The following is a 27,753-nucleotide window of genomic DNA, read 5'->3' as shown; positions in this document are numbered from 1 at the left end:
CCGAATAGTTCTCTTCACAAAGGGAATAAGAGCTGTGATGGATTACCTGAGAGTCTCTCACAAGACAGCTGTGGTGGTGGTGAAAAGATTAGCTAGATTTTGTTTGTTTGTTTCATCAGACATGCAGTTGGAGTTTGTGTGGATTGAATTTTTTGTTCTTCAGAATACAACATTCCAACTTCAGATCACAAACTTTATATTTCTGCATTCCACAGGCTATAGAAGTTGATAAATAGTCTGTCTAACGCTCTTATAGAGACGAGTTGAGCCATATCAGACTGTTGTTATTCATTCCCTATGGAATATGGTTAATGTCCCAATAGAAACTTGTAGGATTTCCACATGAGAACAAAGGTGACATATCCGGATTTGAAATCAAGGATCCGGGGAAAAGAAAGGTGGGGGGTCGCATTTATCAAGGGCCCCTACGGCTTGCAGCCATTGTGGGCCCTCCACCAAAATGTAGACCGACGTCACCGCTTCCGCCCTGCACCCCCTCCTCTCCCTCCCTCCTTCTCTCTCGCTCTCTCTCTCTCTCTTTCTCCCTCCTCCCTCCCTCCCTCCCCCGGCGTCGTTGGAACAGTTCGGCCGCCTGCAATCCAACATGGAGTAGAGAGAGATGGGGCTCTAGCGGGGCCACCCCTCGGTAACAACAGCGACGACGCGCTTTTTACGCACAACTGGAACCGGAGTCGTCGGTGAAAACATGCGCCTTAGGACTTAAAAACGGAGCGTGTGCGTTGGGTGTCCGTGTGTGTGTGTGCGTGAGTGTGTGTGTTTGGGGAGGAGGGGGGCTGAGGGAGAAGACAAGAGCTGGATTCGGCTACTAAATTGTCCGTGTAGGCTACGTTATCTTCTGAAGGTGATGGGGGTATTGAAGTTATAGAAAAGGGAGGCATTTGTGATCCAGAAGAAAAATATTGGCTCCTTTGGGGGGAAGACATAGGGAAAATTGAGGAAAGGAAGACGGAGGCGCAGCCAGTCGAAGGCAAGCCAAAGAGCCGACACTCGCACAAAGGCGCAGGGGGGATTTATGCGGAATTGGAGACGGAATCGGAGGAGCCGCGGTGAAAGAATGACGAGCGAAAAGTATGCAACCGCCGCGGTCCATTACCTGAGGTGAAACGAGAAAATGATAGAAGAAACACACCCAAACGAGTGAGTACTGTGCCTTAAAGATTTCTCTGTCCGCCTGTCTCTCTCTCTCTTTTTTTTTTTTTTTTTTTTTGCTTTTCTCTGTGCCTACAAGTTGGAGGTGATTTGGGCAACTTGGTGGAATGTGCAGCCTTAAACTCCCCCTGCAAAGCCGCTCGTCGTGTGGCCTATGTTTGGGAATATTTTAATTTTATCCACTTGATTAGATTTGGTGTTTGATGCTGCTGTGAAGCGATGCATTGACAGTGCTGTAGAAGAGGGGTTTTTTGGGCCCCCACCTTGGTGTAGACTTGAGAAGGCAAGAGAGAGAAAGAAGAGGAGTGGGAGGAGGAGGGGAATAAGCGTGGGTGGATCGGAAACATTTTCTGAAAGGATCTGAAGCGAGAGAGCAGGCCCTGTTGCAGCGTAACTTAGAAACTCAAACACGCCCAGAAGTTACACCTTTTATAAATACACAAACAGCAGCAGCGAGCGCACGCACCTTTTGTTGCCGTGTTGTTCGGCGGAGAGGAAAGAGAAAAAGAAACCCGAAGGCGTTCGCGGAGGCATTTTCGCCTCGTTATTTGGTCACATCTGTGTGTTTGCTTCCAACCGAAGGGGGAAGTCTCACAGGATATGAGATATCCGATATGCCTCATCCGCCATCTCTTTCTCAATCGCCCTCATTTGCATAGCCTACCGCTCTCCATTCATAAAAAAATACCAATTGTAAACGACGGCTTGCCCTGAGAAAAATACGCGTCTGTTCCTCTCCGACTCGAGCCTCGTACGATCGCGGTTCAGCCTGACACGCAGGGCCGTGGATCGAGCTTTTGCGTCTGCGAAACGTAGCTTATACGGAGCGGCTAAGTGTGTAGGCCCACAGACCTGTTTATATGGCACCCGTGGGCCTATATGGAAGCTTCTAATTAGTCTTATCGTGAAGATGAATCTGAAATGGCTTAATACCAGTAAGGTAGAAGGGCGCAAACGCGAATAGATCACCGGATCGTTAAAAACGTATGAGATTAAAATGCTATTCAGTGGTTTAAAGACGAGCCTTTGCCAAAGTCATATGCGCACAATGTGCACGCCATTTAAATGACTGGCTCCCGGTTTGTGTTTTTATAACTCCATTAGTCAGCCCCTCTAGTCTCTGTCAGACTACGCGGGGCTGTGCTCGGTGGGAATGCCTGCCTTGCAGATCTGTCGGCGGGGGTGGAAGGGCGAAGGGCACCGGAGGGGATGTTTGCGCTGCGGTGGCGTGACGCCGGCTCATTCATAAAAGCCCTCTAACCTTCAGCGCGTCCCCATTCATGCCTGCTGGCCGCACTCTGCTCTCAGAAGCCATGCGTCTGTCCCACGGTTATTTAAACAGAGCCGGGACACGGTGGCTGTAGCAACCCCTGGTCTGATCCACCAGAATCGCTGCTTCTAAAGCTGCTGGAGCGTTCCCCGCATTCACCTCTGCTCCTGGCCGTATCTTTATCTTTATGGCCTTCTTCTGAGTCATATGTTTCTGATAAACTGTTTTCTTTTCTCATGGCGTGATGTGCACACTGTGGACCCCGCCCACGAAGCTCTCAAAAGACCCATGGCTGGTTGACTTTCACTTAGCAAAATAAGCTTTACTTTGTTCTCTGGTCAAATATTTGGCAGGATATTTGTGAAAATAGATGATAAATAAGTTTGATAACCATCAAACTCGCAATCAATGCTTTACAGCTGCAATTCAAAACACATGTAGAAGGCTAAAGATGAATTTTGTAGCATGTGTAAAATCTTAGTAGGAAAATGTGTGCCACCACTATCAAATTAAAAAAATTTAACAAACTTTTATTTAATCTAATGCTAAAACATGTCGTTAAGACACAAAAGCACTTCTATCTGGTCTGCCCTAAAACTTCGAACAGCTACAGATTAGTCGTCACAGTCATTAAAATCAGTCGTTTTATGAATACAATTAATAAAGCACCTATCTTTTGGTTACACCCTGTCTCATTTCACTTGGCTAGATCTGCTAGGGGTTAAATCGAACCGCATTACTTTAAATAAAGTGAATTCCCTTTAGCTGCACTGAAGTAGTCGTTCAGTTTACAATATTTTTCTGCACATTAGAGGCCCTTTTTGGTACTACTCATGCAGAAGAGTTTGTCGGCCTTATTACTGGAAGGAAATACTCCGCGTGCAGTTATCAGCCAGTTCTTATCAGGAATAAAGCCAGCTCTAGGATTAAGGCAGGGTGAGGAAATAAATGGCACGCCTTTATACCTTTTGTGTCATGCTCAGGGGCTGCGTAGCGCTACCTCCCTCATTTCTTAGGAAGTTCACTCCATGTCTTAAGTTTCCTCTTTGGTTGAGTCACATGCCAACGTTTAAGAACTCACCCGCGCTGTGGAAGGGTGATTTGGTTTTACCATCGGGGCGCAGTGTGCTTGTGCGTGTTTGTTGGCTGCGTCTCCTAAACTAGGCTACAGCTAGCCACTGGAGGATGTTCTTCTCTGCTCTGTCACTCACCCCCTTCACAAAAGCGTCCCCCTCCTCCACGGAGAGCCGCAGCGCGAGCAGAGGATGTATCGATCTGGTGTGAGCTGTTGCTGGGTCAACACGTGCTCGGTCGGTATCGGGCAGGAGAGATGCCCGGTGACATTCAGTTAAGGTCAACGTAGCATCGAAATATAATCCATCCCTCCCCGTATAAAAAAAAAAAAAACGCTCATCGACTGGCAAACACAGCAGCGAGGAGTTAGCAGGTCTGCATGTTCCCTCAGCAGGACTGTTCTGTTCCTCACACATACATCATTCTATGTTAGCAGCATTTGGTATTGAGACTATAATAAACCTGACAGGTGTGAAATTTCAGCGCAGTGGCAAAATGCGTCACCAAAACGATGCTGAGCTAGCATAATAACCTGGAGCCTCGTATGTATATTTATATAGACAGTCAATCTAATCTGTACCTGTATTTGTTTATTCTTGTCTAAGCTGTTATATCTAGTGTGGAAGCATATTGGAAAAAAAAAAAAATTAAATATTCCTTGTGGTTACATTCAAACTAACTCATGCAACCTATAAATTATTTATAATTCTCTGCCAACAATTGCATTCATGTAATGCAGAACCATCCATTCACAAAATGGGGTCCGGAGTGGATGAAACATTCCATCTGACGTGTTAAGAGATGTATGTGTCTACCCGTTTCCCTCTCATCTGGTCTCCCATTTTGTGATTTACTCCATTTCCCACAATGCAACACACAGCCAGAGGCCCTCATTTATGTGGGAAGATTGATCCCTGTAAAGGTAAAACCGTGTTTGAGCCATGTCCAGTGGTACACGTTGGTAGACTCTCTGTCCTGTAGGGACTCTGAAAGACGGACAGTTTCTGTTCATGGGAAGAAGAAGACAGGGGGGCATTTTTAGCAGCTTAGCATATCCTTTATGCTGCGTTTTAGGCCAAACGATCACATGTCAAACAGAAAAAGGCACAAACATGTCGGTGACCACAAATAAGAAAGAAGCGCAACATTGCCGATATTGTTGTAATTGCAGCAGCTGTCTTTCAGAGCTTATATAGCATCTAGAGAAATATAAATAGATGTGGATGCACAGTTAATTAGCGCTACATGATTTTAGAAGCATGTCCACAGATGAACTTCCTTTGCAGACCCTTGGCATTTTTCCCCCCTCTCTCTCTCTTTCTTTCTCTCTCTGTACTCCCCCTCCACTCACAAACACGCACATCATGTGGAACAGATCCTTTTTCACAGTGTTTCCTGTGTTTTACAGAGCAGCTCATCACTGGTTGCTATCCGGAGCCTTTATATAATGGCCTGGGCTGTTTATATCGGGAGACCTAACAATGGGCCCGGATTGTTTGCCTGTTTTTTTACTAATCTCTGCTCATCAGCTGACTGGATGACCAAGATTATAATAGCTTGAGTTTTCATTCACTTCACTGTGTGTGTTTTTCCCTCGTCACACCATGTATACAACGATCGGCCCGGCCTGGGTACTGAAAACTCTTCAGTGAGCGAACTCTGTGAACTTTGATTTCCACATTAGGATTCAGCTTAAATCAATACATACAGTAGTTTTCGCATATAAGAAGCGCATGTGTATAGGTAGATTAATGTGCCGTGTTATTTCAGGTGGTTATTCTTTTAGACCGGTCTTAAAAGAAATGCAACAGTCAGGCAGATGGATTATTATAATTTAGATTTTCTTCCATCTTGTCAGTTTGAATTTAAGGAGGACACATTTGAAAGTGCATCTAGTTTGGTTTCGATATGCCTGCTTAACACCATCTTAAACAATTTCACAAGAGTAACCAAACAAAGGGCGACTGGCAATGTGGGCTGACTGTAGCATCGACTCACGCCGTCTGTGTTTGGACCAAAAAGTTGCACTTGAATACAATGGCTACAGTAGTGGCAGTAGTCTGTACATGTCATTCAAAATTTGAATCTATAAAAGCTAGGATTAGCTGGGACATTAGGACGAGCCCTTTTAACTTATTTCAATGCCAATGTCTTTTTACACCAGACACCATTCTGGTCTCTAAACAGTTCACGTCTCTGATGGCAGCCATTTTGTTGTAAACAAATTGAACCCAACTCCACCACCACATAAAGCCCGCCCAAATTATTTGATTGGCCCGGCAGATCTTTAACAAAGCATAACCGGTTCCCAGTGGAGGGCTTTCCGACCAACTTGCCGCTTCAGAAAAGGCGGGGGAGTTGGTCTGGCCTCCAGGTTAGGGTCACAGATGCTCGCTGGCGGTCTGACACCGGCAAATGGTTGACCATCAGTTTGGTGCCTCATGACATTAATGGGTTATTCCTACAACATACAAGTCAGTCACCCCTGTTCTGGTTTATCAGGTTTATTTAATTATATGCAACTTCACATCATGAAGAAAATAAATTATTTAGTTGAACCATAGATTCTCAGTAATCTTACTTCCCAGAAACTGTATGTTTTCATGTTAATGTAATGGTATTCCTACAAAGACATTACACGGAAAGACTGCAGGCCGTTGGCGACATGTAGCATTTTGAAACATTGCAGTCCGTCATGTGTAGCGGTAAAATGTATCAGCATATTTAGACTAGGGATGCCCTGAGAGAACAGACTTCCTAGTGTTCATTATGCAAATAATTTTCAGTTAGTTTGGTGCCCTGGAGCTGGACCACAGGCCGCCCAATTACAAGATAAACCATTAACATCTGACAGTTTATGTAAACGAAGCCTACCTGATCACATATGGCGGGTTTGACACTGTGGCAATAGTAGATGTGGAGGGGATTAGAAAGCCCTCCCTCCGTCACTTCCAGTTGACCCAGAGCTGTAAGTCTTATCAAAGCATAAGAGGATATGAGGCATTATAGGGGGTCTTGATTGGTTTTTCATTCGCCTCTAAGAGGTTTAGAACCAATCAGCTTAATTTCAGTAAAGTTCATATTTAGATGAAGGGGCTGCAAAGTTACCTTGGGGATGATGGTTCTTGAATAACATGGTGCTGCGCAGTGTTCCAGTTCCTTTGTCCACGTGTGAGTCTTTGCTTTATTTAGCATTTGTATTTAACTGATAGACATTTTCATGTACTTTATAATCTTGAGGTCAATTCTAAGCCACATTTTTTTTCAGTAATCATCCATAGGTCTTGCCTCACATTCTGATTGGTCAATGGAGTATAGGATGTTATGCGTTAACACACCTCTGTGCGTTAGTGACCTCTCTCATGTCAACTGACACACTTGCACTCTTTAAAACCAGCAGCAGCAGCAGCAGCAGCAGCAGCAGCAGCAGCACAACTCTGCTGCCCAAACATGTGAGCGTTCCACATAACTACAGCTGATTGACAGAAAGCCGATCGAACTTCCCCTCAGGAGCCTTCCCTGTCAATAGTTGTGAATGAACTCTCTTCACCCCACCTCTCTCTCTCTCTCTCTCTCTCTCTCTCCGCCTCCCTCCCTCCCGGTCTTTAAAGGAGTTGGAAAGAACAACATTGTTGGTTAATTCCCACCACTGTATGCACTGCTCCAACTAACATTCATGTTTTTTGTTTGTCTTTTTTTACAGCATGACAATCTTTTTTGCCCAGACTTTTTATCAGTTCCTTCTTCTTGTTCCTCCTTTGCACCCGATTCAAAGTGGACATTTAAAAAAATCACCATAAATGCTGTTAAGATCATAATACATGTGGAATAATAAATTACTCTCTTCCATAAATCCAAAGGTTTTGCTCTTCTCTTTCAATTGCGTTCTTCTCTTTCAAAAAGTAGGAGGTTATTTCTTGTTATTTAACCAACAGTAAAAGTGCAGATTGACGGCAAACGTCCTTTCCAACATGGCCTACACTAAACTGAGGTAAGCCATATGCTTACTAAGAGCAACAGTGAAAGAACACAGCGGTGTCAAATTTACTGTGATGCGGAACAGAGAAAATCAGCAAATCCTCAATCATTTAATCAACCGCTTGTTCCCTGCACCGGGAGTGTCGGCCCATGCTGTGAAACTCTGTTAGCATTCGGTGCATCACAAACCAATAATGAAATGATCCTGATTATGGAGCGTCTCTCAGTCACTTCCTGATTGCTGCAGACGGGGCATGTGCTCTGTGTTGAGACATACAGTATATAGAAGTGGGTGTGCGGCTTTTGTCGATCGGGCTGAGGTGTGGCCAGCCATTCCTTATCAGAGGAAGTATGGCCGGCCTTATCACGTATGGTTGGGCTGCCCTCGCTGGCCCTTTTATCTGTCACACATGAGCTGGATTCCAGACCTGATAGCCAGCCCGCTAGCCAGCCCGCTTCCCAGCCCCTTTTACTGTTTTATTGCAATATTGTTCCACACAGACTACCTCAGGGTACAGCTAACTTAGTACAAGCTCTAAAAGTATGCATTTAAAAAAAGTTATGTTATAATTTTGTGGTGGTTTAACAGCAACTGCAGACAGGATGTGGAATAGATACAAAAAAGGACAAACAACAATGACTGTGCACTAACGTGAGTACAGGTGTGTCCTCCACCCACAGCTCATTTCCTCATTATGATGACTTGTTTACAAGGTGTGGACCTGGCATAGAAATAAAAAGTATAGAATGAGCACACAAAACAAGACGACCTGCATGACAGAATGATTTGTTCCTCATTTCCAAAGCAAAGGATTTGAGCTAATGCAGCAGATGAAAGTTTAATTCCACTACGGTTTTCTTAGATTTCTTTGACATTACAGCCAAGATAAATAAAAATTCCACATGGTCCTTTTACCATACAACTTTGTTCATATTCAGCCTTATCCAACCTTATCTGAACCGCATGGACACAATGCCACTGGATAATTGCGAGGTATCTGGAGGCGTCTTATAGGTCTTTGTGTCTTAGTTTTTTTTATGATGAAACCACAGTCAACTGTGAAGCCCTATTGCATCAATAAGTTTTACTTAACTACTCTTTAACTCTAGTTTTGTCTGAAACAAAGCACTGAAACTTGGTGCCTGAGAGGAACCAACAAACAAACGGACAAAGGTCATGACCCTTGATTAAATATCAAGATGAATGAACCATCTCTGACGTCGCCCTAAAGATTCCTGAAGAGCAGCGTGGGTGTCATCCACCGCCGCATAGCTTTCTGCCAGTTCAGAATGAGAGAAGGGGTGGAGTTTGAGTGGAGTGGAAGCATTGCATTTTAAAGTAATTAAAATTTTTGATAGAATTTTAAGTCTTGAATTAGCCGTAGAGACCAAAACCAGGCTGCGAACATGTTTGAAGGTGGACATTTTAACATGGAGTCTTTGAGGTCTTTGAGATTGACTCACTTTTGGAGCCAGCCCCAAGTGGACATGTTGGGAACTGCACTTTTTGTTACAGAGTTTGACATTTTCTTTTATCTGCTACTGATCGTAGTGATGGAATATTTCCCTCTGTAGCTTGTTGGAGCCCAGAATAGAGCTGAAAGGAGAATAGTACTAATAATCAGTGTCCAGTGCATGATTTAACTAGCATATGATTTTCAAATGTTCATGCACACTTCCTCCCATGAAAAAAAAAATACACCGGAGAAGGTAGAAAAAGAAGAGAGATCCGAGGCACTCAAAAAAGATGCATATAAAAACTTTTATTAGACTACTTAAACATGCTTACGCGTTTCAGCCTAGCTGGCCTTCATCAGAGCAGTTCTAAAATGGCTGTGTGTTTGCCACTCTTTCTAAGCTGATCAATCAAGCAGGTCACATGACTAACAGAAATCACCTGCTTGATAAATCACATAACAATCCATGTTAAAAAAGAAGAAAATATTAAACAAGAAGTACAATTGGTATCAATACAAAACATTTCATAAAGCAACACTATTTATCAAAATACAGAAGCACTTTGTCATTTTTTATCATATAATTTAGAGCTAGACAACAGAAAGACTAATCTCCATCACATTTAATGTGGGCATAACCTGGGATGTTGAAATAACCTAGAGAAAAGGAGAGAAATCAAGTTCAAGATTCAGTCCTGGGTATGTTGTTGCTTTTAAAGTATAGATCCAAAACGATTCTCTTTGTAAAAGTTTTTTTAGAATATCCCCCCCTCTAATTGATTTTGCAATATGTTCTATTCCTAATATTTTTAGTGTGTCACTACTGCCATGGCCTGCCTGTTTGTAGTGCAAAGCCATAGGGTACCTGGGATTAGATGTTCTTATGGCGTATTTATGTTCAGCGAAGTCAGAAAACAGGTCTGTTTGGAGTGCTGCAAGGTGTAAATCCTTTTTGGTGCTCTTCGGTGCAGGGATTCCAGATATAGAAAAAGAAGAGAGATCCGAGGCACTCAAAAAAGATGCATATAAAAACTTTTATTAGACTACATAACACCGGAGAAGGTAATGGCTGCTGCAGTCTCAGTGAAACTGTTGGCATGTTTGCATACAAGCTTGTTGAATTTGGTGCCGAGAGTGATTGGCACGGTACTCGCTGTACTTGCAAGTCAAACAAAAGTGACCGGCCCACAGCTGCAGTATACTGCTGCTCTTAAGCAGCAGAAGCCAGACACGCCCTGCACCTTTGACCCGGGGTGGCTCATATTAAAAGGACGTGATACACAAATTGCATGCCCTCTGCTTATCAGCGAGGTGTTGATTTCACCCCTATCTTCCACCTAAGCTGAGTCATGACTCAGCTTTTTGACCCAGCCCTGTGCATCCTTTTCCCACCTAAAAGAGACGTTGGAAAGTGCTTGCAGCACAAGATGTAATGGAGTCTGAGCAAATGATAATGGCAAATAACCTGGAGCTCTTTACTTTTGGTCAAATTAGACAACCCTAATGTTTGGGGAAAAAGTGTGTGTGAGGTGAAGATTGTGTACAGTATATGAACGTTGACGTCACAGTCCCTTTTTCAGCATCCGTACCTCGTGCAACATTCGCATGGACAGAATTAGATTCACAGTTCCCAAATGCGTGTGTGTATTTGTGCATGAATGTGTGGTCACTCCCGAGTGTATTAAAGTAGCACATTGCTACTGGTTGTGGCCGTCTGTGTGTTCCAACCACAGATTACAGGGCCTGTCGGCAGACGGGGCTCTAAACATGGGTCACAAGACAGCCCAAAATGTGACAAGTTCATCCCAGAGAGCTGATAGCTGGTATCGTGTATCTTAAAGCACATGTGCTTATATAGCACAGAATCTGGTGTTATTTCTGTGTGTGGGTGGCCTGGATGTGTGGTTCCGTATGTGAATGTGTCATACATGTGTTTGAGTCATGTTGAACCTCTGTGGTACTTTTAAAATGAAACTTTCAGAGCTGCTGTGAAGGCAGAAATAATCTAACTGAACTGAAATAACATAAAAACTGTAATACAGATGCCAGAGCATCTAGAGTTCATTTAAGATATAATCTTGTGTTCAAGCTAGCATGATTCTTGCCTCCACATTCACCAGTACAAAATATTATGACTCTACAGGAACGCTGCATCCTTTTGTTGTGCTTTGCTGCAATATTTTTCATCATATACAGAAACTAAATGGCTAGTACTGCTGTGATTTAATTCAAAGTAACTTGGTCAACATTTATTAGCTCCAACTCCAACAGGAGCCGCTAGTGCTAGTGCATAGATTCCACCCGCGAGTATAAACCAAACTTTAGCCGCAAAGGTAGCAACTGCACAGACCAATATAGGAATTAACCAGCAATTTTAACCAATCAAAATTTAATAACTTAATAATTTCCAGTAGACCTAAAAATAGATTTCCATGCCTCTTACTAAGTAAGTTGGATCTAGTTTTTCTTGATCCTCAAAGATCACAAATTAGTGGAATTATAAATAGGTCAGTAACATTTCTATTTTAATTTTCTATTATGTTGCTTTTTAAGTTCCCCACGTGGCAAAGTAACACCTGGATGAGTTTTTGCCTACGCCCCGTTGCGGTTTGTCATGACAAATGAAATGACATGTGACCACAAACTGCTCCGCTGAAGCTCCTGTCTGCCAGTAAGGATAGTGAATCCTTAATGTCTTAATTCCGCATTCAAGCCTTTACAGTCTGAATGGAAACGTCTCATTAGATAGTGAAGTGTGTTTTCCGCAAAAGCAGAAAACCTTGTGGGTGAATCTGTGGTTGCTGTTTCTGTTTGGGCTGTTTGTCTGTTGTCACCCAGTCGGCCGGTCTGTCATTCAGTCAGTTTTATGAATGTGTGTGGGTGGGAGCCGGTGAACCAGTTTTGCCACCTGTGTGTGTATGTGTGTGTGTGTACATCAAATCCTTGACTGTCTGTAAGCTAATTATATTAACAACACCTCTCTCATTCACTCCCACTCGGCCTCCTTCCCTGCTTCCCTCCCCCTCTCTCATTTCATGTTTCTCTCTCTCGCACACACAAACATCGCAGCGTCGATGGAATATACAGAAGTACATCCTGTTATTGTCAGATCATTCATGTGGACTGCGACCGTGCTCATTGTGTCCCCGTGAGGGTGGTGGCTGTCACGCTAATGCTTGAGAATGCCTTGTATTTTACCATTCAGCCTCCAGTGCATTGTCTCCTTTTTGTCGTGCATTGTTCGGCGCTGCTATATAGACTAAACTGTAGCTGTATTATCTGTCAGCTTGCGTGATGTGTGTCTGATCACGGCTCCAGTGCACAGTCGTCTCATCTGAATGACGTATAGATGGGCTGCTACTCACAAGTTAATGTAACGCCGTTTCATGCATTAGTAACGAGTTCAACGTGAGCAGTGCAGGCTCTTCAGGATGATAATGCAACTGTTATATGAGAATCTGAACATTTTTAGTTAATAATTTCCTAACATTGTGCCTGTCCGCACATTTTACAGAGAAAAAAAAACACAGCTATTGAGTGTCGGTGCAGTTAGGGAACAAATCTCACTTCTTTAGTTGAGTCTTTTCTGGTATATCAGCTACATCAGCTCAGAAAGTATGATTTATTGTGGAAGCAGTACGAATTAGATTTAAAAAAAAAGCCAATTTAGATTGCATCAACAGTCCAAAATCTACACTGTAAGCTTCAAAAATGTCTAAATTAGACGCAAATGTTGATCTCAATTCCTTATTTTTAGCTTGTTTGATTATTGAAAGTGACAAGTTTCCTCTGTTTGATAAGGGACTTCTAAGATTATGTCTTAATTTCACCACAACTGTAGCAATGCATAGAGGAAGAGAGGGATGTTCTGGTTCTTTAAAATGATATGGTCACCAGAAAAGGCTTTTCTACAAATAATCAGCAGGATTCCTTGAGAAAAATACACCGTTGCCCATAAAGTTGTTTACTTCTCATGAAATCATTGTGACAATGTGTTTTATTCTTGATAGATAAAGTGTATTCTCCAAACTGTATTGAACAATCTCTTCCAAACATGCAACGGATGTGTGACACAGGAATAAAAAGAGGAATGTGCCTGAAAACAAAATGATTTCAACATTATGGGCAACAGTTTGTCATAGACTGTAAGCGATCGTTGACTGTGTCTCGTCTTGTCTTGATTAGTTAAAGCCCTGTCATTAACTACACAGACTTTCCCTGATGGTTAATATTTGTATCACATTTTCATATTAACGGACAGAACGTTTAAGTTTCAAATCAACAAGACACGCTGCCTCCGCTTTAAAACTCAGAACTTGAATAGGCTGCTATTTGTCCTTGTGTAAGGATCATCTCTTCCCAAGGAAGTTTTTAGACGAATGTACCGGCGAGCTTCATATACATAAGAGTTTGTGTGTTTTCATGCTGACTTATCCTGGTGCAACACCTCCCACTTCAGCACAGTGAGGACCAGGCAAAGTCGTGACTTGCGACGCCCTCAGACAGTCTGCCAGAGTGTGAATCCAGCTCTATAATAAACTGCTGTGGCATTAACACACGTTGAAGTTTAGAGGATGCTCAGTTTTAAGGTGCAGAAGTTACGCAGAATGTTAGCCGCTGCCCGGGGAAGATTGTTTTGATGCCTAAATAGTTTTTATGTTGTTGAAATGATCACAGTTTTGCGCCGTGTGAATTTCACACATCCCTTAGTTGAAAAAAAACTGTTTTCAGTTTGATATCATCTTATCATTTCTTTGATTCCACTACAGAAGGAAGTGTTGTTCCCCTGAATTTCACTGTAACAAAACAAGAATCTGATGATGACTTCTGATAGACTGGTTTTCAAGATCAATTAAAAAAAAAAGTTTTTCAGTTCATTAAGTGTAAGCCTCCTTATGCAATCATAAGGTAAAGATTTTTCTTGCGACTAGAAAAAGTAAAAATGTTTTTAGGTATTTCTTTCAGTTTAAGATGACAAATTGATACTACTCGCGTGGCGATGAAAGATTATTGATGCAAACAAAGTATGTATGAGCTGTGTTACACGGAAATCAGGTGCAACATGTACAAATTCTACTGGTGGTATCTGAAGACACAGCATTACCTTGATGCGGTACAATGACATCTGGGCCTTTTGACTTTGGACAGAGGCCTGGCAAAAAAAAAATACTGAAATCGTCACAAATGGTATAATTAACTTAAAAAAAAAGAGCTTAAAAGTTTTATGTGAGTCACTGCTCCTATTTGCACTTTGAAAGATTTATATTCTAAAACACGTTGTTCTCCATTAATTAATCACATAAAAGATGTAACTGACATGTTTTTGGAGTTTGTATTGGAGCTTTTTTGTTGGTCTTCTTAAACACACATGGTTTGAAACTGTTCTGACTCTGCTGTGCATATAAAACACGTTTATTGCAGTCGTTGCTCTAATAACTCTTGCGTCTTCCTTCCTATCCAGTGACAGCTACATCGTGCGTGTGAAAGCGGTGGTGATGACGCGGGACGACTCGAGCGGTGGCTGGCTGGCTCAGGACGGGGGAGCGCTGAGCAGGGTGGGGGTGTGCCGCCTTGTGCCAACAGAGTTGGCGCCCAGCAACTCCCAGTTCCTCATCCGTGGCGAGCGGCTTCGAGACAAACAGGTAAAGCACAAACATTTTGAAAAGCACAGAAAAAAAAAAAAACCAGGGATCAAAAAAGAAAATTGTTGTTAACTGTCTGGTATCGGTCTTATACAGGTGATCCTGGACTGTCCGCTGAGGAAGAATCTGGTGTACACCATAGCAACACCCACGTTTCACCATTGGAAGGTGGAGGACAGGAAGTGTGGCCTGTCCTTCCAGAGTCCAGCAGACGCCAGAGCTTTCGACAGGGGGGTACGGAAAGCGATAGAGGACCTGGCTGAAGGTGTGTCATGGTTATTCATACGGTATTGTTCATGTGTTTCCAAGTGTTGTTATAAAAATGCCAAACATAAACACAATGAATTCATGAATGAGACATTCAGTAGTAGGTCCTGAGGAGTTTGGAACGCAACACAATCCTCAGGTATAACCAGTTAGTCCTGGTGAGGATGTGAATGAAGGATGAGTTTGCAGATCCTTAAAATAGATTGTGAAATGATATAAAGTTTTGATAAGGAACAGGACCAGGATGCAATCAAAGCATGAAGCATGATAGGTAGAGGCCTTGGTGCCGAAGGGTTGCAGACTTATTGTGCAGGTACAACTTGAAAAACGACAATTGTCAACTGTCAAGTGGTGTGGTGAAGTGATGATTTCTACACCAGCTGCACCCGAAAGGAAGACTACATGATGATTAGAGATGGTTAAATGTGATTCCCGTTTCCCCCTCTCCAGGCTCCACAACCTCCTCTACAGCACTCCAGAATGAGGGCGAGCTGGGTGACGATGACGTCTTCACTGTAAGCTCCCTACATCTATTAACTATGAAAGTCTATTTGTTTACATCAACGATGCCTTCCTCCTTATTCACTGTCATTGCCACAAACATCCCTGATGAGATAAGTTTGGGATTTTTGACAGTGCATTTAGTCGCTCGTGCGTTTTTTTAAGATCCTCCTCTGTGCAATCCAGGTAGATCAGTTAAGTTAAAGAAGTGTGAAACTCTTGATTGTAACTCTTACATGGTTGCGCTGAAGTAGAAAACATCTCCAAGTTGTCATTTGTGTGCGTTACGGAAAGTTGAAGCCACCCCTTCCACTTCCCCCGGTCACACGTAGGGGTGACATTTGCGTATCAACTCTCAGTGGGCAGCATCGGGATGTTATTTCAAGGCTCAGTTAATAGGGAATGACTATAAAGCACCTTCTCATAGCAAAAACAGCCGTGCCTTTAAAAAACACAAGAGGCCATATGAAGTGATTCATGAGTAGTCAGGCTTTCCAGTAGTTCATATCTCCGAGTTAAGATTTAAGTGTTTTAGAAGGCCAACTTTGTCACAATCACGATTAGCTAAACTGAAGAAAATAGGAGCGCAGCAGCGTTGGATATGTCATCCAGCAAGATGTACATTCCTGGTAGATTACTTTACAAAAGTGCACGTTGTATTTCTGTTGTTTACCTTGCAACTGGTGCAACAAAAGATAAAATAATTGCTGCTGTGATAACTTTCCAGAGTTGTAAAGTCCTGTCTGTGTGCTGTAAACTGTTGTGCAGTGTTTTGGTATCTGATAAGCCTTTAAACACACTCAAACTGGACTTCCTGGATCCGATTTCATGTCTATCCAGTACTTTAAACAACACGCCCCTTCTGCCGCAGCCTCCAGCGTAGTTTTAAAGCAGGCCTTCTTTTGGTCTGAATGTTTTGTTGACTGCTGCAGCCCTGTCCTAGCAGTCAAATTGCATCTAAACACCCTTAGGATTCATCATTGGAATGGAATTGCCCTGGAGTGACATTGACTACTTTACTGCTACTCCTCTGTATCCAAAACAGACTTGCAAAAAGTATCAGCTCTGGACTTCTCTTAGGACATCTTCCCGTCACATATACCTGCCACAGTACATGAAATGTGCGTCTCTACCTTCAGTTAGCATGGAGAACCCCCTCCTCTCCCTCACGCTGTAATCTGACACCAGGACCAGCAGGCAGGGTCACAAGGTCACTTCCTGTATCCCACCAGCTCCCTCTCTCCTGGTGACCCCCCCAAACCCCTCCTCCCCACCTTCTTTTGGTTGAAAAGGAGAGCAGCCACCAAACTAGCAGCTAGCAGCTGTTTCCCAGCTTAGTGCAGGGCCGGTGATTTACGAGAGGAAGTGCCTCGTGGTTCATCTTTGACTCGAGCTGTCTGTAAGGGCCAAGACTAATAGGTGCTCTGCTGGGAGTGTACAGCCACCACAGAGACGCATACAAACACACGAGGAGGAGCGGAGCAGAGGGGAGGGGGGTGGGGGGGTCACAGCACAGCACTGTCAGAGGGTGGAGCGATCCCTGAAATAGAGCAGCGGGTTTTCAGGAACATAGAGGCTTTCAGTGCAACAAATCCAAAGCAATTTCTGGCTATTGTTGCTTAAACATTTCACATCCATTTTGGTTAAAACTCCCCAAAGCATCAAAACAAAATAGCCTCGGTATTTCCATTTCCCTTGCGGCCTAATATAAATGTTTTCGAGCACAACGCTCACCCTGTTCGGGCTATGAGTCCTTCTCACACCAACAAAGACAGACTGAGGAAGTATTCTGTATTGCCTCATGTCTGCCTTTTAAAATTTGCACTTGAACACACCACAAGATTACAGCTAACCGGCAGTAGACGTACACATAAAGTGCATGTGTCTGCATGACAGCAATTACCAGCTTGTAGACGGTGTCTGTGCAGTGTATGTTTAAATCTATACAGAACCTAATTAATACAGCCTACCAAAACAGCCCTAATGATAAATGATCATACCTCTGATAGTTATGATGTGTAACTTTATGGACAATTGATTCAATTGTAGTATCACTCTGAGGCTGCAGTTTGTGGTGAGCTGATTTCCGTACCATTGTGGGTAGGCTAAATAACAGAATCACCTCTCTGTGTGATGCATTGCAGCAAAACGTTGGTTGAATTACCAGTCACAGACATCACTCAGATAGATCTGCTGTTAAAGATGAGGCCGGTTCCAAAACACAGCAGCAAATCCGGTTTTGAGTTTCTTATTGTTAAATGCCATTTATTTAAAACTGAGCTTTTTGTCTGCATCTGTGCATGTTGCCACCCCAATAAAATCTGTACGTTAGCCTGGTGAGCGGTCCGTAATGGGGTAGACAATAGAAAAGCCAGGTCTTCCTTCCTCAGATCAATACGGGGTTCAGTCTGAACTGCTGTCATGACACCTCAGGTTGCCTGTATCTGGACCACGAACTTACACTTGGACTCACCACCAAGCCTAAAGCCAACGGCCACCTGGTCTTATGTTCTGCAACTATGTGAAAGGAAATAAGTATTGATAACAGCAGGTGGTAGGAGTCTGTGTTCTGGGAGGCTAGGAAGAGCTGCAAACCGTAGTACAGAGCTGGCCTCACCTGAATCATGCTGATCAGTTGGTCTACACTTTATTCATTGTGGATGATCATGTTGTTGTGGATTTGAACTTTCAGATGAGTTGAGAACTTTGTTCACTTCTGCTTCTCTTCTCGTGCGCTGGTTCTCTAAGCTGATCCGCCAATCACAGTGATCTCTCTGACCGACTCGTTCCTCTGCTAATTTAGTATGCTGAATCGGCTGAAAAGCTGTTGACAGAAGTCCGACTGGTACCAGCAATGCAGGACACGCAGCAAAAAATAAGGCCATAGACGCTCATCTATGGCCCGACGCGTGCAAACAGCCGACTGTCGACTCGGTGTGTCTTTAAAGATACAGACACTGCAAAGGTCAGCCATGGTATTTTAAACTGTCAGCTTCGGGATCCAACTGGATTTATGACTAAATACAGGTCTGGTTCTTCTACCTGATGATCCCAATTTCTCATCCACACGGTTTTGTGTAGCCTTTCGGAGAGAGAAAAAAGACCACCCTTATTTTTAGCATATGAGGTCTTGAAAGCAAACAGAACGACACAAGACTCTCAACAAGTCCCCCACCTTTTCTAATGAGACCTTTGAATAACCACCAGACAGAAAAATTTAACAGCTGTGACTCTAAAATTATAGGTTAATAGCGGTGTGATACATTGATGGGTTCAGCACCGCTTGTGTTCCTCTTAGCCTGTGTTAATGACCTTTCCTAAAGTTAGCGGTGGTGGCGGCAGAGTTTGCGAGGCAGGCAGTCGTGGACAGCGGGAAATGCTGCAGCAGATTTACAGCCTTTGGAGGGGACAGGGGAGGATGGCTGGAGGGGCTTGTGAAGGGGGGTGACAGAGAGAAAGAGGGAGAGAGCTAGGATGGACATACTTCCCTAAATTATTCCTCGTTCACCAAACCTAAACTTAACCCAACCCTTCCTCTGTCCCTCCCTTCAGCACGTCTCCGTTCTCTGTCTCTATTTTGGTTCATTCACAACAGGGGGAGTGAAAGCTATTGAAGCAATTCTGGGCTCATCCCAGGAGAGCGAGACGGGCCTGTTGAAGGATGAATCCTCCTGAGCTTTGAGTCGGGACATGTTTTGTGTCAGAAAATAACTTGAAATGCCCTCTGTCCAGCCTTGGGCCGGAATATATAGAGAGAGGATGTCCAGAAATATAACCTCTCCCCCTCAGCTCCTCCTTTGTCTCCCTGTCCTCTTGTGCAGTTTCGGCTCGCTGCAGAAAGTCTGGTCTGTGTTTTGAATTAGTTGCAGCCATGGAGGCCAGAGTCGGACTGGTTTTAAAACCGTATCGACTCCTCCCCTCGAGTAATGGCTTCTCCAGGGGGGCGGGGCCCGGAGCGGAGGCAGCATGTTATGTTATTTTTGGCCGGCTGCTCTGAGGGCTTTGTAAGAAAGCTGGGGGAAATTCTCAGCATGGCGGTATCCATGTGGGGAGCAGGATATAACAGGGATAGCTTCAGCAGACAGACAGACAGACAGACAGACACCAGATGTGGGTCATATAACTCTGGCAAATAAACTTTTGCATTGGTTTTAGGTTTGTTGGAGAGCCAGATGTTGGCTCAATTTCATAAACTTTGGGAAGGAGTTTGGTAGTAATCCTGGGGCTGATATGTTACCTGCAAACGAACCATGCTGCAACAAAAAATGCTGTGCTTGGACTGATTGTTGAGATTTTATCTCAACATCTACTCGGTGGACTGGCATTAGATTCTGAAAAGACATTTACAGAGAACTCCTAATGACTTTGGTGATCCTCGGATTTTCCTTTAGAGCCGCCATGCGGTTGATGTTTGTGGTTTTGAGTGAAATGCCTTAACATCTGTTGGATGGACACGAAATTTTGGTTCAGAGCTATTTTTTGACATGGCGGTCTATGGGAATTGACTCCCCTTTTGGAGTTGGTCTCAAGTGGCCATTCAAGGAACTACATGTTGAGATCCGTGTTGCTCTTAAATTTGCCCAAAACAAAGACAGACCAACTTCACATGCCTACAGAATGATTGTGCCGGAAAGCTGGTCTGGAGTCTCTCCACTGGAAACTGATTATGCTCCCACGTCCAGGAAGTGCAACCATTATTAACCAACCTCTCTTATCTGCCTCTCTGAGTGTCTCCAACAAACATTGAAGAGAACTGGGAGCATTTGAATAGCTGGATTCCAACTCATCTCATCTGTTTTGTGCTTGTCCAGTGTTTTTTTTTTTTTTTTTCATGATATGAAATCACATCAGCACGATGGGGAAAAGGGAAGCATAGAGATCTCACAGCTGTTGCAGACTGCTAGCAGAAGATGATCAAGGGGAAAAAAAATCTGCAATGGCTAAACAAGCTGTTGAGTTCTTGGGACAAACAATATAGTACTCAACACCTTTTTAGAATTTTGTGTTCTCACAGAAAAAAAAACATGTGCACCCTTTTCACTGTGCCAAACCCATCTAGACACATGTATCCTCCATATCCGTTCATATTACCGTGATGACTTGATGAGACAAGAGGGGTCCCGGCCTGCCTATCAGCTGATGTCCGCAGAGGCTGACCCAGAGTGTGCCTGTCTAAAATCCGTCTCTGCTGAGCGCTACACGGCAGCGGCTTGACTGTCTTGTGTCTGGCCAAGGTTTGAGTTGGAGCGGAGCCCTGACAGCCTTTAGCGGAAAGGGGACAGGATACTGTTCACACACACACACACGCAGAGTGTTGGAAAAGGGAGAAGGAAAGGTGGAATGTGGAGAAAGTGCGATTGAGGGAAGGAAGACAGGTTGTTGGGGGAGAGGGAGAGAAGATGAAGGGGAGAGGCCAGCGGAGGTGATAGTTTGGATACTGTTTGTGCAGACAAATAGAGGCCTCGTATCGAGTTGCGCCACATCGCGAGCAAGAAAAATCCCTCTTTTTACTGTTAAAGGATGTTTCCACTTTGCAACCAAGGGATCATGTTCTGGGTACATCTGAATGTTTTTAGTTGGACCCGTTTTTTCAGCTACGATTTGGAGACTGCCGTTTAAATTCTTATGTCGTATACCGACTATACCTAATGTTTTGTCCGTCTTGTTGTTGATGGGTCAGATGAGGATCGTAACAATGGCAACCCTCCAAAATAGAAACGTTATAAATTAATTAAGGTAATGCCACCTTCAGAAGTGGCTAGTTAATTTCTAACTGTAGGTTTAATGGTTACTGCAGTGCCAGTGTTAAACAGCAGATGTTGCCCCAAAAAGTTAACCTCACGCACAGCCGTCCAAACGTGCATCAAGAGGCTGGAAAAACAGAGCTCACGCTTCCTGTTTTTCCAATCAGTGCTTTTCCGACGCATCCTGTTTTTGTTTGTCCAATCATAGTGTCCTCTCGCTCTAGCTATTTGTTTGGCACGTCCAATCAGAAAGCAGCCTTTCAGTCCGCATCCTGTGTTTGTTTGTCCCCCTAGAACACCACAGACAGCTCATCCAACTCCTCCCAGAAACTGGATAGCTCTCTGCAGCCGCTCGACTCCTCGCCCCTTCCGCAGAGACACAAGGGCATGCTGGGACATCGCCTCGACCTCCACGACCCCTACCGGCTCTCAGACCACTACTACTTGGACCAGGTGAGACAGACACATCTGGTTGTACCACGCAGCCACGTCAAATGGGTGAAGGATGAGGTTTACATATTTTCCCCATTGATTACACTGAACATTTTTCTGGAGAGGTTTTTTAAATTCGTTTTAAATGAAGCGTTTGCTGTTCACCTGAAACATATGCGTTGATTGCTGCCAGCAGTGTTGGAGTTTCATTCTGTCTTTGTTTTCAGCCGTTGTCTCGGATTCCCCGCCATGTCACCTTTGAGGATGAGGAAATCGTCCGCATCAACCCTCGGGAGCGCAGCTGGGAGCGAACCACAGAGCGCCACTATGGACGGCATTCGGATCGCTCCTGGCTCACCGGCTACGAGGACTACCGCCACGCCACTGTGCGGGACAAATTCATCCAAATGGACGAATCTGAGTCCTACGTCCACTTCTCCAAGACAGAGGCGCAGAAGCACGACTACACCTACCCGCTGGCACCGCCTCTGTCGCCCTCAAACTCTGACCCCGCCCTCGGACCCTTGAACAGTAAGGGCCACGGCTCGTATCGCCACGGCTTCTCCCCGGTGGTCTCATCCCAGCCCCGCTCCTTTCTCCCGAGCTCCTCCCCGTCCACCAACGGTGGGAAGGGGCGGAAGGACGACGGGATGGAGCGTGCTCAGTGTGAGCACTGCGGCGAGGCCTTTTACGTGTCGGACAACCGGAGAGGGCGGTGCCAGGATGCTCCAGACCCTGTGCGGGCGTGCATCCGGCGGGTCAGCTGCATGTGGCTAGCAGACACCATGCTCTACCACTGCATGTCCGACCCGGAGGGGGACTACTCAGACCCCTGCTCCTGTGACGGGGGCGAGGGCAGCGGGGGAGGCCGGTGCGGCACGCGCTGGTTAGCGCTAATCGGCTTGTCTTTGGTGGCGCCCTGCCTCTGCCTCTACCCACCTCTCCACGCTTGCCACCGGGCGGGGCTCACGTGCGGCTGCTGCGGAGGCCGACACAAGGCCCTGAGCTGAGCAGCTGTGCTTGGAGACCTCTCAGAGGAATAAACCTATACCCAACACAAGCACAGGGAAAGGGAAGGATGGGGAAACATACAGAAGGGACAAGTGGTCATGGCTGCTCACTCTCTTGCCTTGGTTTCTCTGGGTTTCTCTACAAATTCCAGACACTGAAATAAGCCAAAAAAAAAGCTGTTGCATTTTCTGAACGGCCTGGGAAGATAAGCTCCCCCTTACGGCAGACAGTTCTCTCAGCTCTCCACGTGGCCATTTCATGCTCTGTTTCTAGTGAGAGAGCACTCTTTTTCAGGGGGCCTTTTTTATAACTGACCTATATGTCATGTATCACATATGCAGGTACTTTATATTGTTATATTTGTACACTGACTCGGCGTCAAAGAACTTGAATTGTTTCTTGGTTCTGTTTTTTTTTTTTTCCTTTCTTCTTCCTTCGATGTACGCGTGGCCATTTTGTTTATATTCTATTCCAATATCAGGCCCGCTCAGCTCAACTCCAGCTACAAGAGAAATCAGACACTACACATCTTTGCGCGTGTGTGCGAGTGTGTGCGCGTGGATGGTGTTTGTGCATGCTTACGATGTGCGCCGAGGCCTTTGTGTTGTCTGTGCTGCAGCTTATAGTAAAGCTCGTGTATATAGTCTACATAGCTCTCCAACTTCAACGTCTTGTTTGTTCACTGAAACAAACGCGGTACTCATCTTAATCTTCTCCCTAATATCCCAAAGATTCATGTTTTTATCCTATTTATTTTCTCACTCAATTGATCTACCAGCAGCAAAAGGGGTGCTGGCTTGTGATTCGCTCACCTGAACGAGACGGTGCCTCAAGTCGTGCTACAATACTCAAGCATCCGTCTCCCTGCTCCTTTCACGTGATTTCAAACAGTGCCTAAAAAAATTTCAAAAGTCACCTAAACCAGGAACCCGTCGAGTCTTAGAATCCCAGTCAGATTATTGGCTCATTTTACGTAACATAACACTTGAAGCAGCGTGAGATTTCAAGGCTCTGATTTTCTTTGCGGAGACCTCTGCCAACAGTCCGCGTCCCGTCGAGGACTGAAAAGTCCATTGGATACAGTTGAAATTGGTGCCTGCATTGCCTTAAAATGTGGAGTCCTCCTCCGAACCTGACCCGTCCCTCTGAAGATGTCTGCTATAGTTAAAAGCGTGGTTACGGCTCCAAGCAATCAGCCCTCACCGTGTACTCTTTTAAAGTATTTTTGTAATAAAAACGAAAAGAACTCTTAAAAAGGTTCTCGTTAAGTGTGTAAACTATGGACTATAGTTTCCCTGCGACGTACAATCACCTCCCCTCTTTAAGCTTTCGCCCTTCGCCTGGAACAGTAAACGCCCAACTGATGCTTTCATTTATCAGATTAGTTAAGATCTGTGTTCAGAATTATTTAAATCCTCCTCCTTCGTAGAGAAAACGTGACTTGATTTATTTTATTGCAAAAAAAAAAAAAACATGATTAGGAAAGATTTTTGACATGTCTAATGTCATTAGGGCCATGGCAACAAGTCTTTTAACACTCTAAATTATTTTAAAAATGTTATCAGAGAAGAATTTTGACATTTAGGAACTACACCTAGTTAGATTTGAATTTTGATACCACTACATATATATATACATACGAAACTACCGCAGATGGGGTAAGCTTAGCTTTGCATAAACACTGGAGACACAGTGGAAACCGAAAATCTGTCAAAATTTCATAAAATCCATCTTTCAGTGGCTCTAAAGCTCGTCATCAAGTATTTTACATCTTCTTAGTTTAAGTTGCGCAAAAACCAGAGTGTAAAATCAATAAGTTTTACAGAAGGTTGTGTCGGATGTTTTCTTGTTTTCGTGTGTGGTGACTTCCTGGAGTCACCACACATTATCCAAATGAGATATAATCTTTAAATTATTGAAGATGTTGTGCTTTTTTTCATTCTTGACAAACCCAGGCTTGCCTTTACCCCTCGCTTCCACTTGTTGCGTAGAGCTAAATTTACTGAGAGCACCCCTCCGAAATGTCAAAACGCTCCTTTAAGGCCAGACTATGTTGTTGAAGATTAACATGAGAGACGGCTTGCTGAAACCACATGTGACCGGCGTGTGCTCCTCTCCTCAGTCCTACAGCATTTTTCTCCCTCCATGCCAGATTTGGTACATCATCACACGCACAAAGAGCAGAGTCAGATGCTCGACAACGGCTCGACTGAATAAAGAAACAGTTAAAGTCTGTTCATTCGTGGTCGTAGTGGGCGTGCTGATGTGCAAACTCGGGCGGTGGAGTAAAAACACACTGTCCTACCTGCCTGCGTCTGCCGTTTTTCGGGTGAGAAGCGGCAGACGGTTGGTCAGTCGGTCGGTCACACCCTCACACTTGACAGCACAACACTAAACCGCTTGGGTGCTTTAAGCTTAGGTAATGGCGGCGTCGGGGATGTGACCGGGAACAAGCTTTTTAAAAATAAAACAAAGCAGGACGCCAGAAGGATCCCACTAGAAAAGATCGGGAGTGTGAAAAACATCTGAAATCCTGGAGACAAACATCCATCCCTGATTGTTCTGCCAAGGAAATGTCACTTACTGTAGTTTAACTACAGAATGCCTGAGGATGTCCTTTTTCCTTCCCTGGTTGTATCTGTTTCATACATCCTGTCCTGTGTACCAGTTTGTACGTCCTTGGTGTGTTGTGTGTGTGTGTGTGTGTCTGTGTGTGTGTGTGTGTGTTTATGACCACATCCCTTCCACATCCCCTCTCCTGCTCCTTGATCCAAAGCTACTGGGATCATCTGAATATGCCATCACGTACTGACACCTATCCAGTAGAATCAGATCCTTTTGACGATCTATCAGGGACAGGACCAATCAGATATGAAAGTGTGTGTGTGTATGTATGTGTGAGAGAGCATGGCGTTTAATCTTCTATCTCCGTCTCGTCCGGTGTTTGTCTTCTCACATGTCAGAGCCATTAACAAGTGCCTGAACGCATCCTCTTTATCTCCTCGTGTATTTAAATTGAAAAATTAAAGACTCCCTGTATTGAATTAGACCCAATTTTTTTTAATGCTTAGTATTTTTACCTCTGTAAAAAAAGAGCAAAAATTATATTATATATATCAAGTGTATGTTGTACATTTTTATTTCTATTTTGTTTTTTAAAATAACTGTTTCTAACATGTACGATGGATGTAGCTCTTGCTTTCGAGAAGGAACAGGAAGTACTTTGTAGATACCGAAGGGTGGCCAGGTCTGTGAGAAAACTAAAGTGAAATGTGTGTCTTACCTTCCGCCTCCAATAAAATGAAAGAAAACAGTGAAACCACACGCCAGTCCGCTGTTTAATTTTAGTCTCGCTTTGAACGTACTTCCCCATATCTAAGGTTGAGAGAGAGAGAGAAAGAAAAAAAAAAAGAAAAGAAAAGAGGCCCATGTGTTGTTTTATGTGTGTGTGTAATTAACTACAGCTTTTCTTCCTGCGCGCTTTATCGTTCGCCTCCATGTTCCTCCCCATTTTAGTATCGGTGTATGAAATCTAATTTCAGCTCATTAGAGGAACAAACTGGGTCGAAGGATTGCCGTGAATGCACATGAGCTTTAAAAGCACACAAATAAAAGCAGAATAATGCACAACAAATTAATACGCTGGAGAAATATTGAGTAAAACTGTTCCTCTGCGAACTTGAGGCCGACTGCTATTGTCGGCTATGTGAGTATATTTATGTCCAGCAGGTGTAACATTAGCTTTTGTTGCAATAGCTTTACTAGAAGTCAAATTGGGTGTGATGGAGAAAGAAAAGTCAAGGTGCATGAAAGGCAGTAGGATTCATCCGCCGTCTGAAAACCTCATTCAACTTTTGAGTTGACCATAAGACGTCATTAATTCCTGACTGATTCCAGTGATTTCATCTTTCTCAAAACTTTGACAAATAGTTTAAAGTGGCTGGACAGTTTTTTTTTTTAAAGCATGCAGAAACTTCAGTGCCGTGAAACTGAAGTAAGAAAAAGAAAAGATGACTTCATGAGGATAAAGAAGGTCTTCTCTTTGCCACAATGCTTTACTAAAAACTCTTTGCAACGTATTTAATGAAAGAAAGCACAAAGAAAAGAAAAAAGCCCCAGCACACCCCGTCTTATTCTCTTCAAGATGTCTTTTCCCCGGCCGCCTCCCTCCTCAGCGGGAACATGTGATAGCCATCGAGGACGTCGAGCTGTTTCACTCAGGATGTCTCTGGAAAAGCATGTGGGCGATAATGATGGAGCGCGAGAGAGGGGAGGGGGGGGGAGAGAAGAGAGGAGAAGAGAAAGAAGGTCCCCGAGGGCTTTTGGGGGCCTGCTAAGCAGCTCAACTGCTGCAAACAGCATCACAGTCCACATGTGCAAACATTTAAGATATCTGCTCGTGTAATGGGGTCAGAGTGGCCCCTCTCTGGGTGCACGGAGCGCCGGCGCTCACTTCCCACTGCAGTTTACAGGAATGGGTGGCCCGGCCTCATGTCCAAAGATAGGCAGGATTTTGACTTTTTCCTCCTAATGAAGACGGATTTTACTCCACGTTTTATCCAGCGAGCTTTACTTTTGCAACATTCCGGCGTGCTGCGTTTGTCCCGTCAGGTCTAAACTGACCCACGCTGAACTTAGATGTTTGCGAGGAAGGAGGATAATTGCTTCAGCATACTTTTTTAGTTGAGGGAGTTTAAAACCCTGCACCTGAAGCAAACCGCCTAAGTCTGCCGAGGGGAAACATCTCTCTACTCCCACCCTGTGGAAAATGTTTTATCATGTAAAACTCTGTGCAAAAGCAACCACAAACTAGACTATTCTAATACAACTAAAGGTTTTTTTTTTATATATCATACAAGTCCTTCAAACAGCAACTTGAATGTACTAAAGCACCAAAGGAGTAAAATCAAAGTAAATTAATCTTAAAACTAACCGTAGAGGATTGATTAAATCTCTCTACAAGTTAGTATGTGCTGTTGCACTTCTGGATACCAATTTGTTGCTGTACTACATAGAATGACAAAGTTGAATTTAATCTAAAAGCTTTTATATTTGCAGACATGCAATAAAAGTATAGATGTTCAAATTTAAATTTCTTTCACCCTAGAAATTCTTGAGAAACCGGGTCTTTCATGACTTAAGAGCTCAAGCTACAATATGTTAAATTCTCACATTTCATTCTGAATATATAATCTGAATCCATTACC

At 44.0% G+C, this 27,753-nt stretch overlaps 1 protein-coding gene across 1 annotated transcript; it reads left to right on the top strand.

Moving 5' to 3' along the window:
* The first annotated feature begins 609 nt into the window (after window positions 1-609).
* LOC311500494 (sprouty-related, EVH1 domain-containing protein 2-like) lies at window positions 610-26,564 on the top strand. The gene is made up of 6 exons (XM_084561932.1): window positions 610-1,158; window positions 14,411-14,591; window positions 14,688-14,856; window positions 15,309-15,373; window positions 21,398-21,556; window positions 21,763-26,564. Exons 1-6 carry the CDS (start codon window positions 1,133-1,135, stop codon window positions 22,543-22,545), a joined length of 1,383 nt encoding a protein of 460 aa, XP_084418058.1. The 5' UTR covers window positions 610-1,132; the 3' UTR covers window positions 22,546-26,564.
* Window positions 26,565-27,753: the final 1,189 nt, after the last annotated feature.

Source organism: Chelon labrosus (genome assembly GCF_963514085.1).
Source record: "Chelon labrosus genome assembly, chromosome: 15".
Lineage (NCBI taxonomy): Eukaryota > Metazoa > Chordata > Actinopteri > Mugiliformes > Mugilidae > Chelon > Chelon labrosus.
The sequence above is the reverse complement of the archived record's forward strand: the minus strand, read 5'-3'. Positions and strand labels throughout refer to the sequence as shown.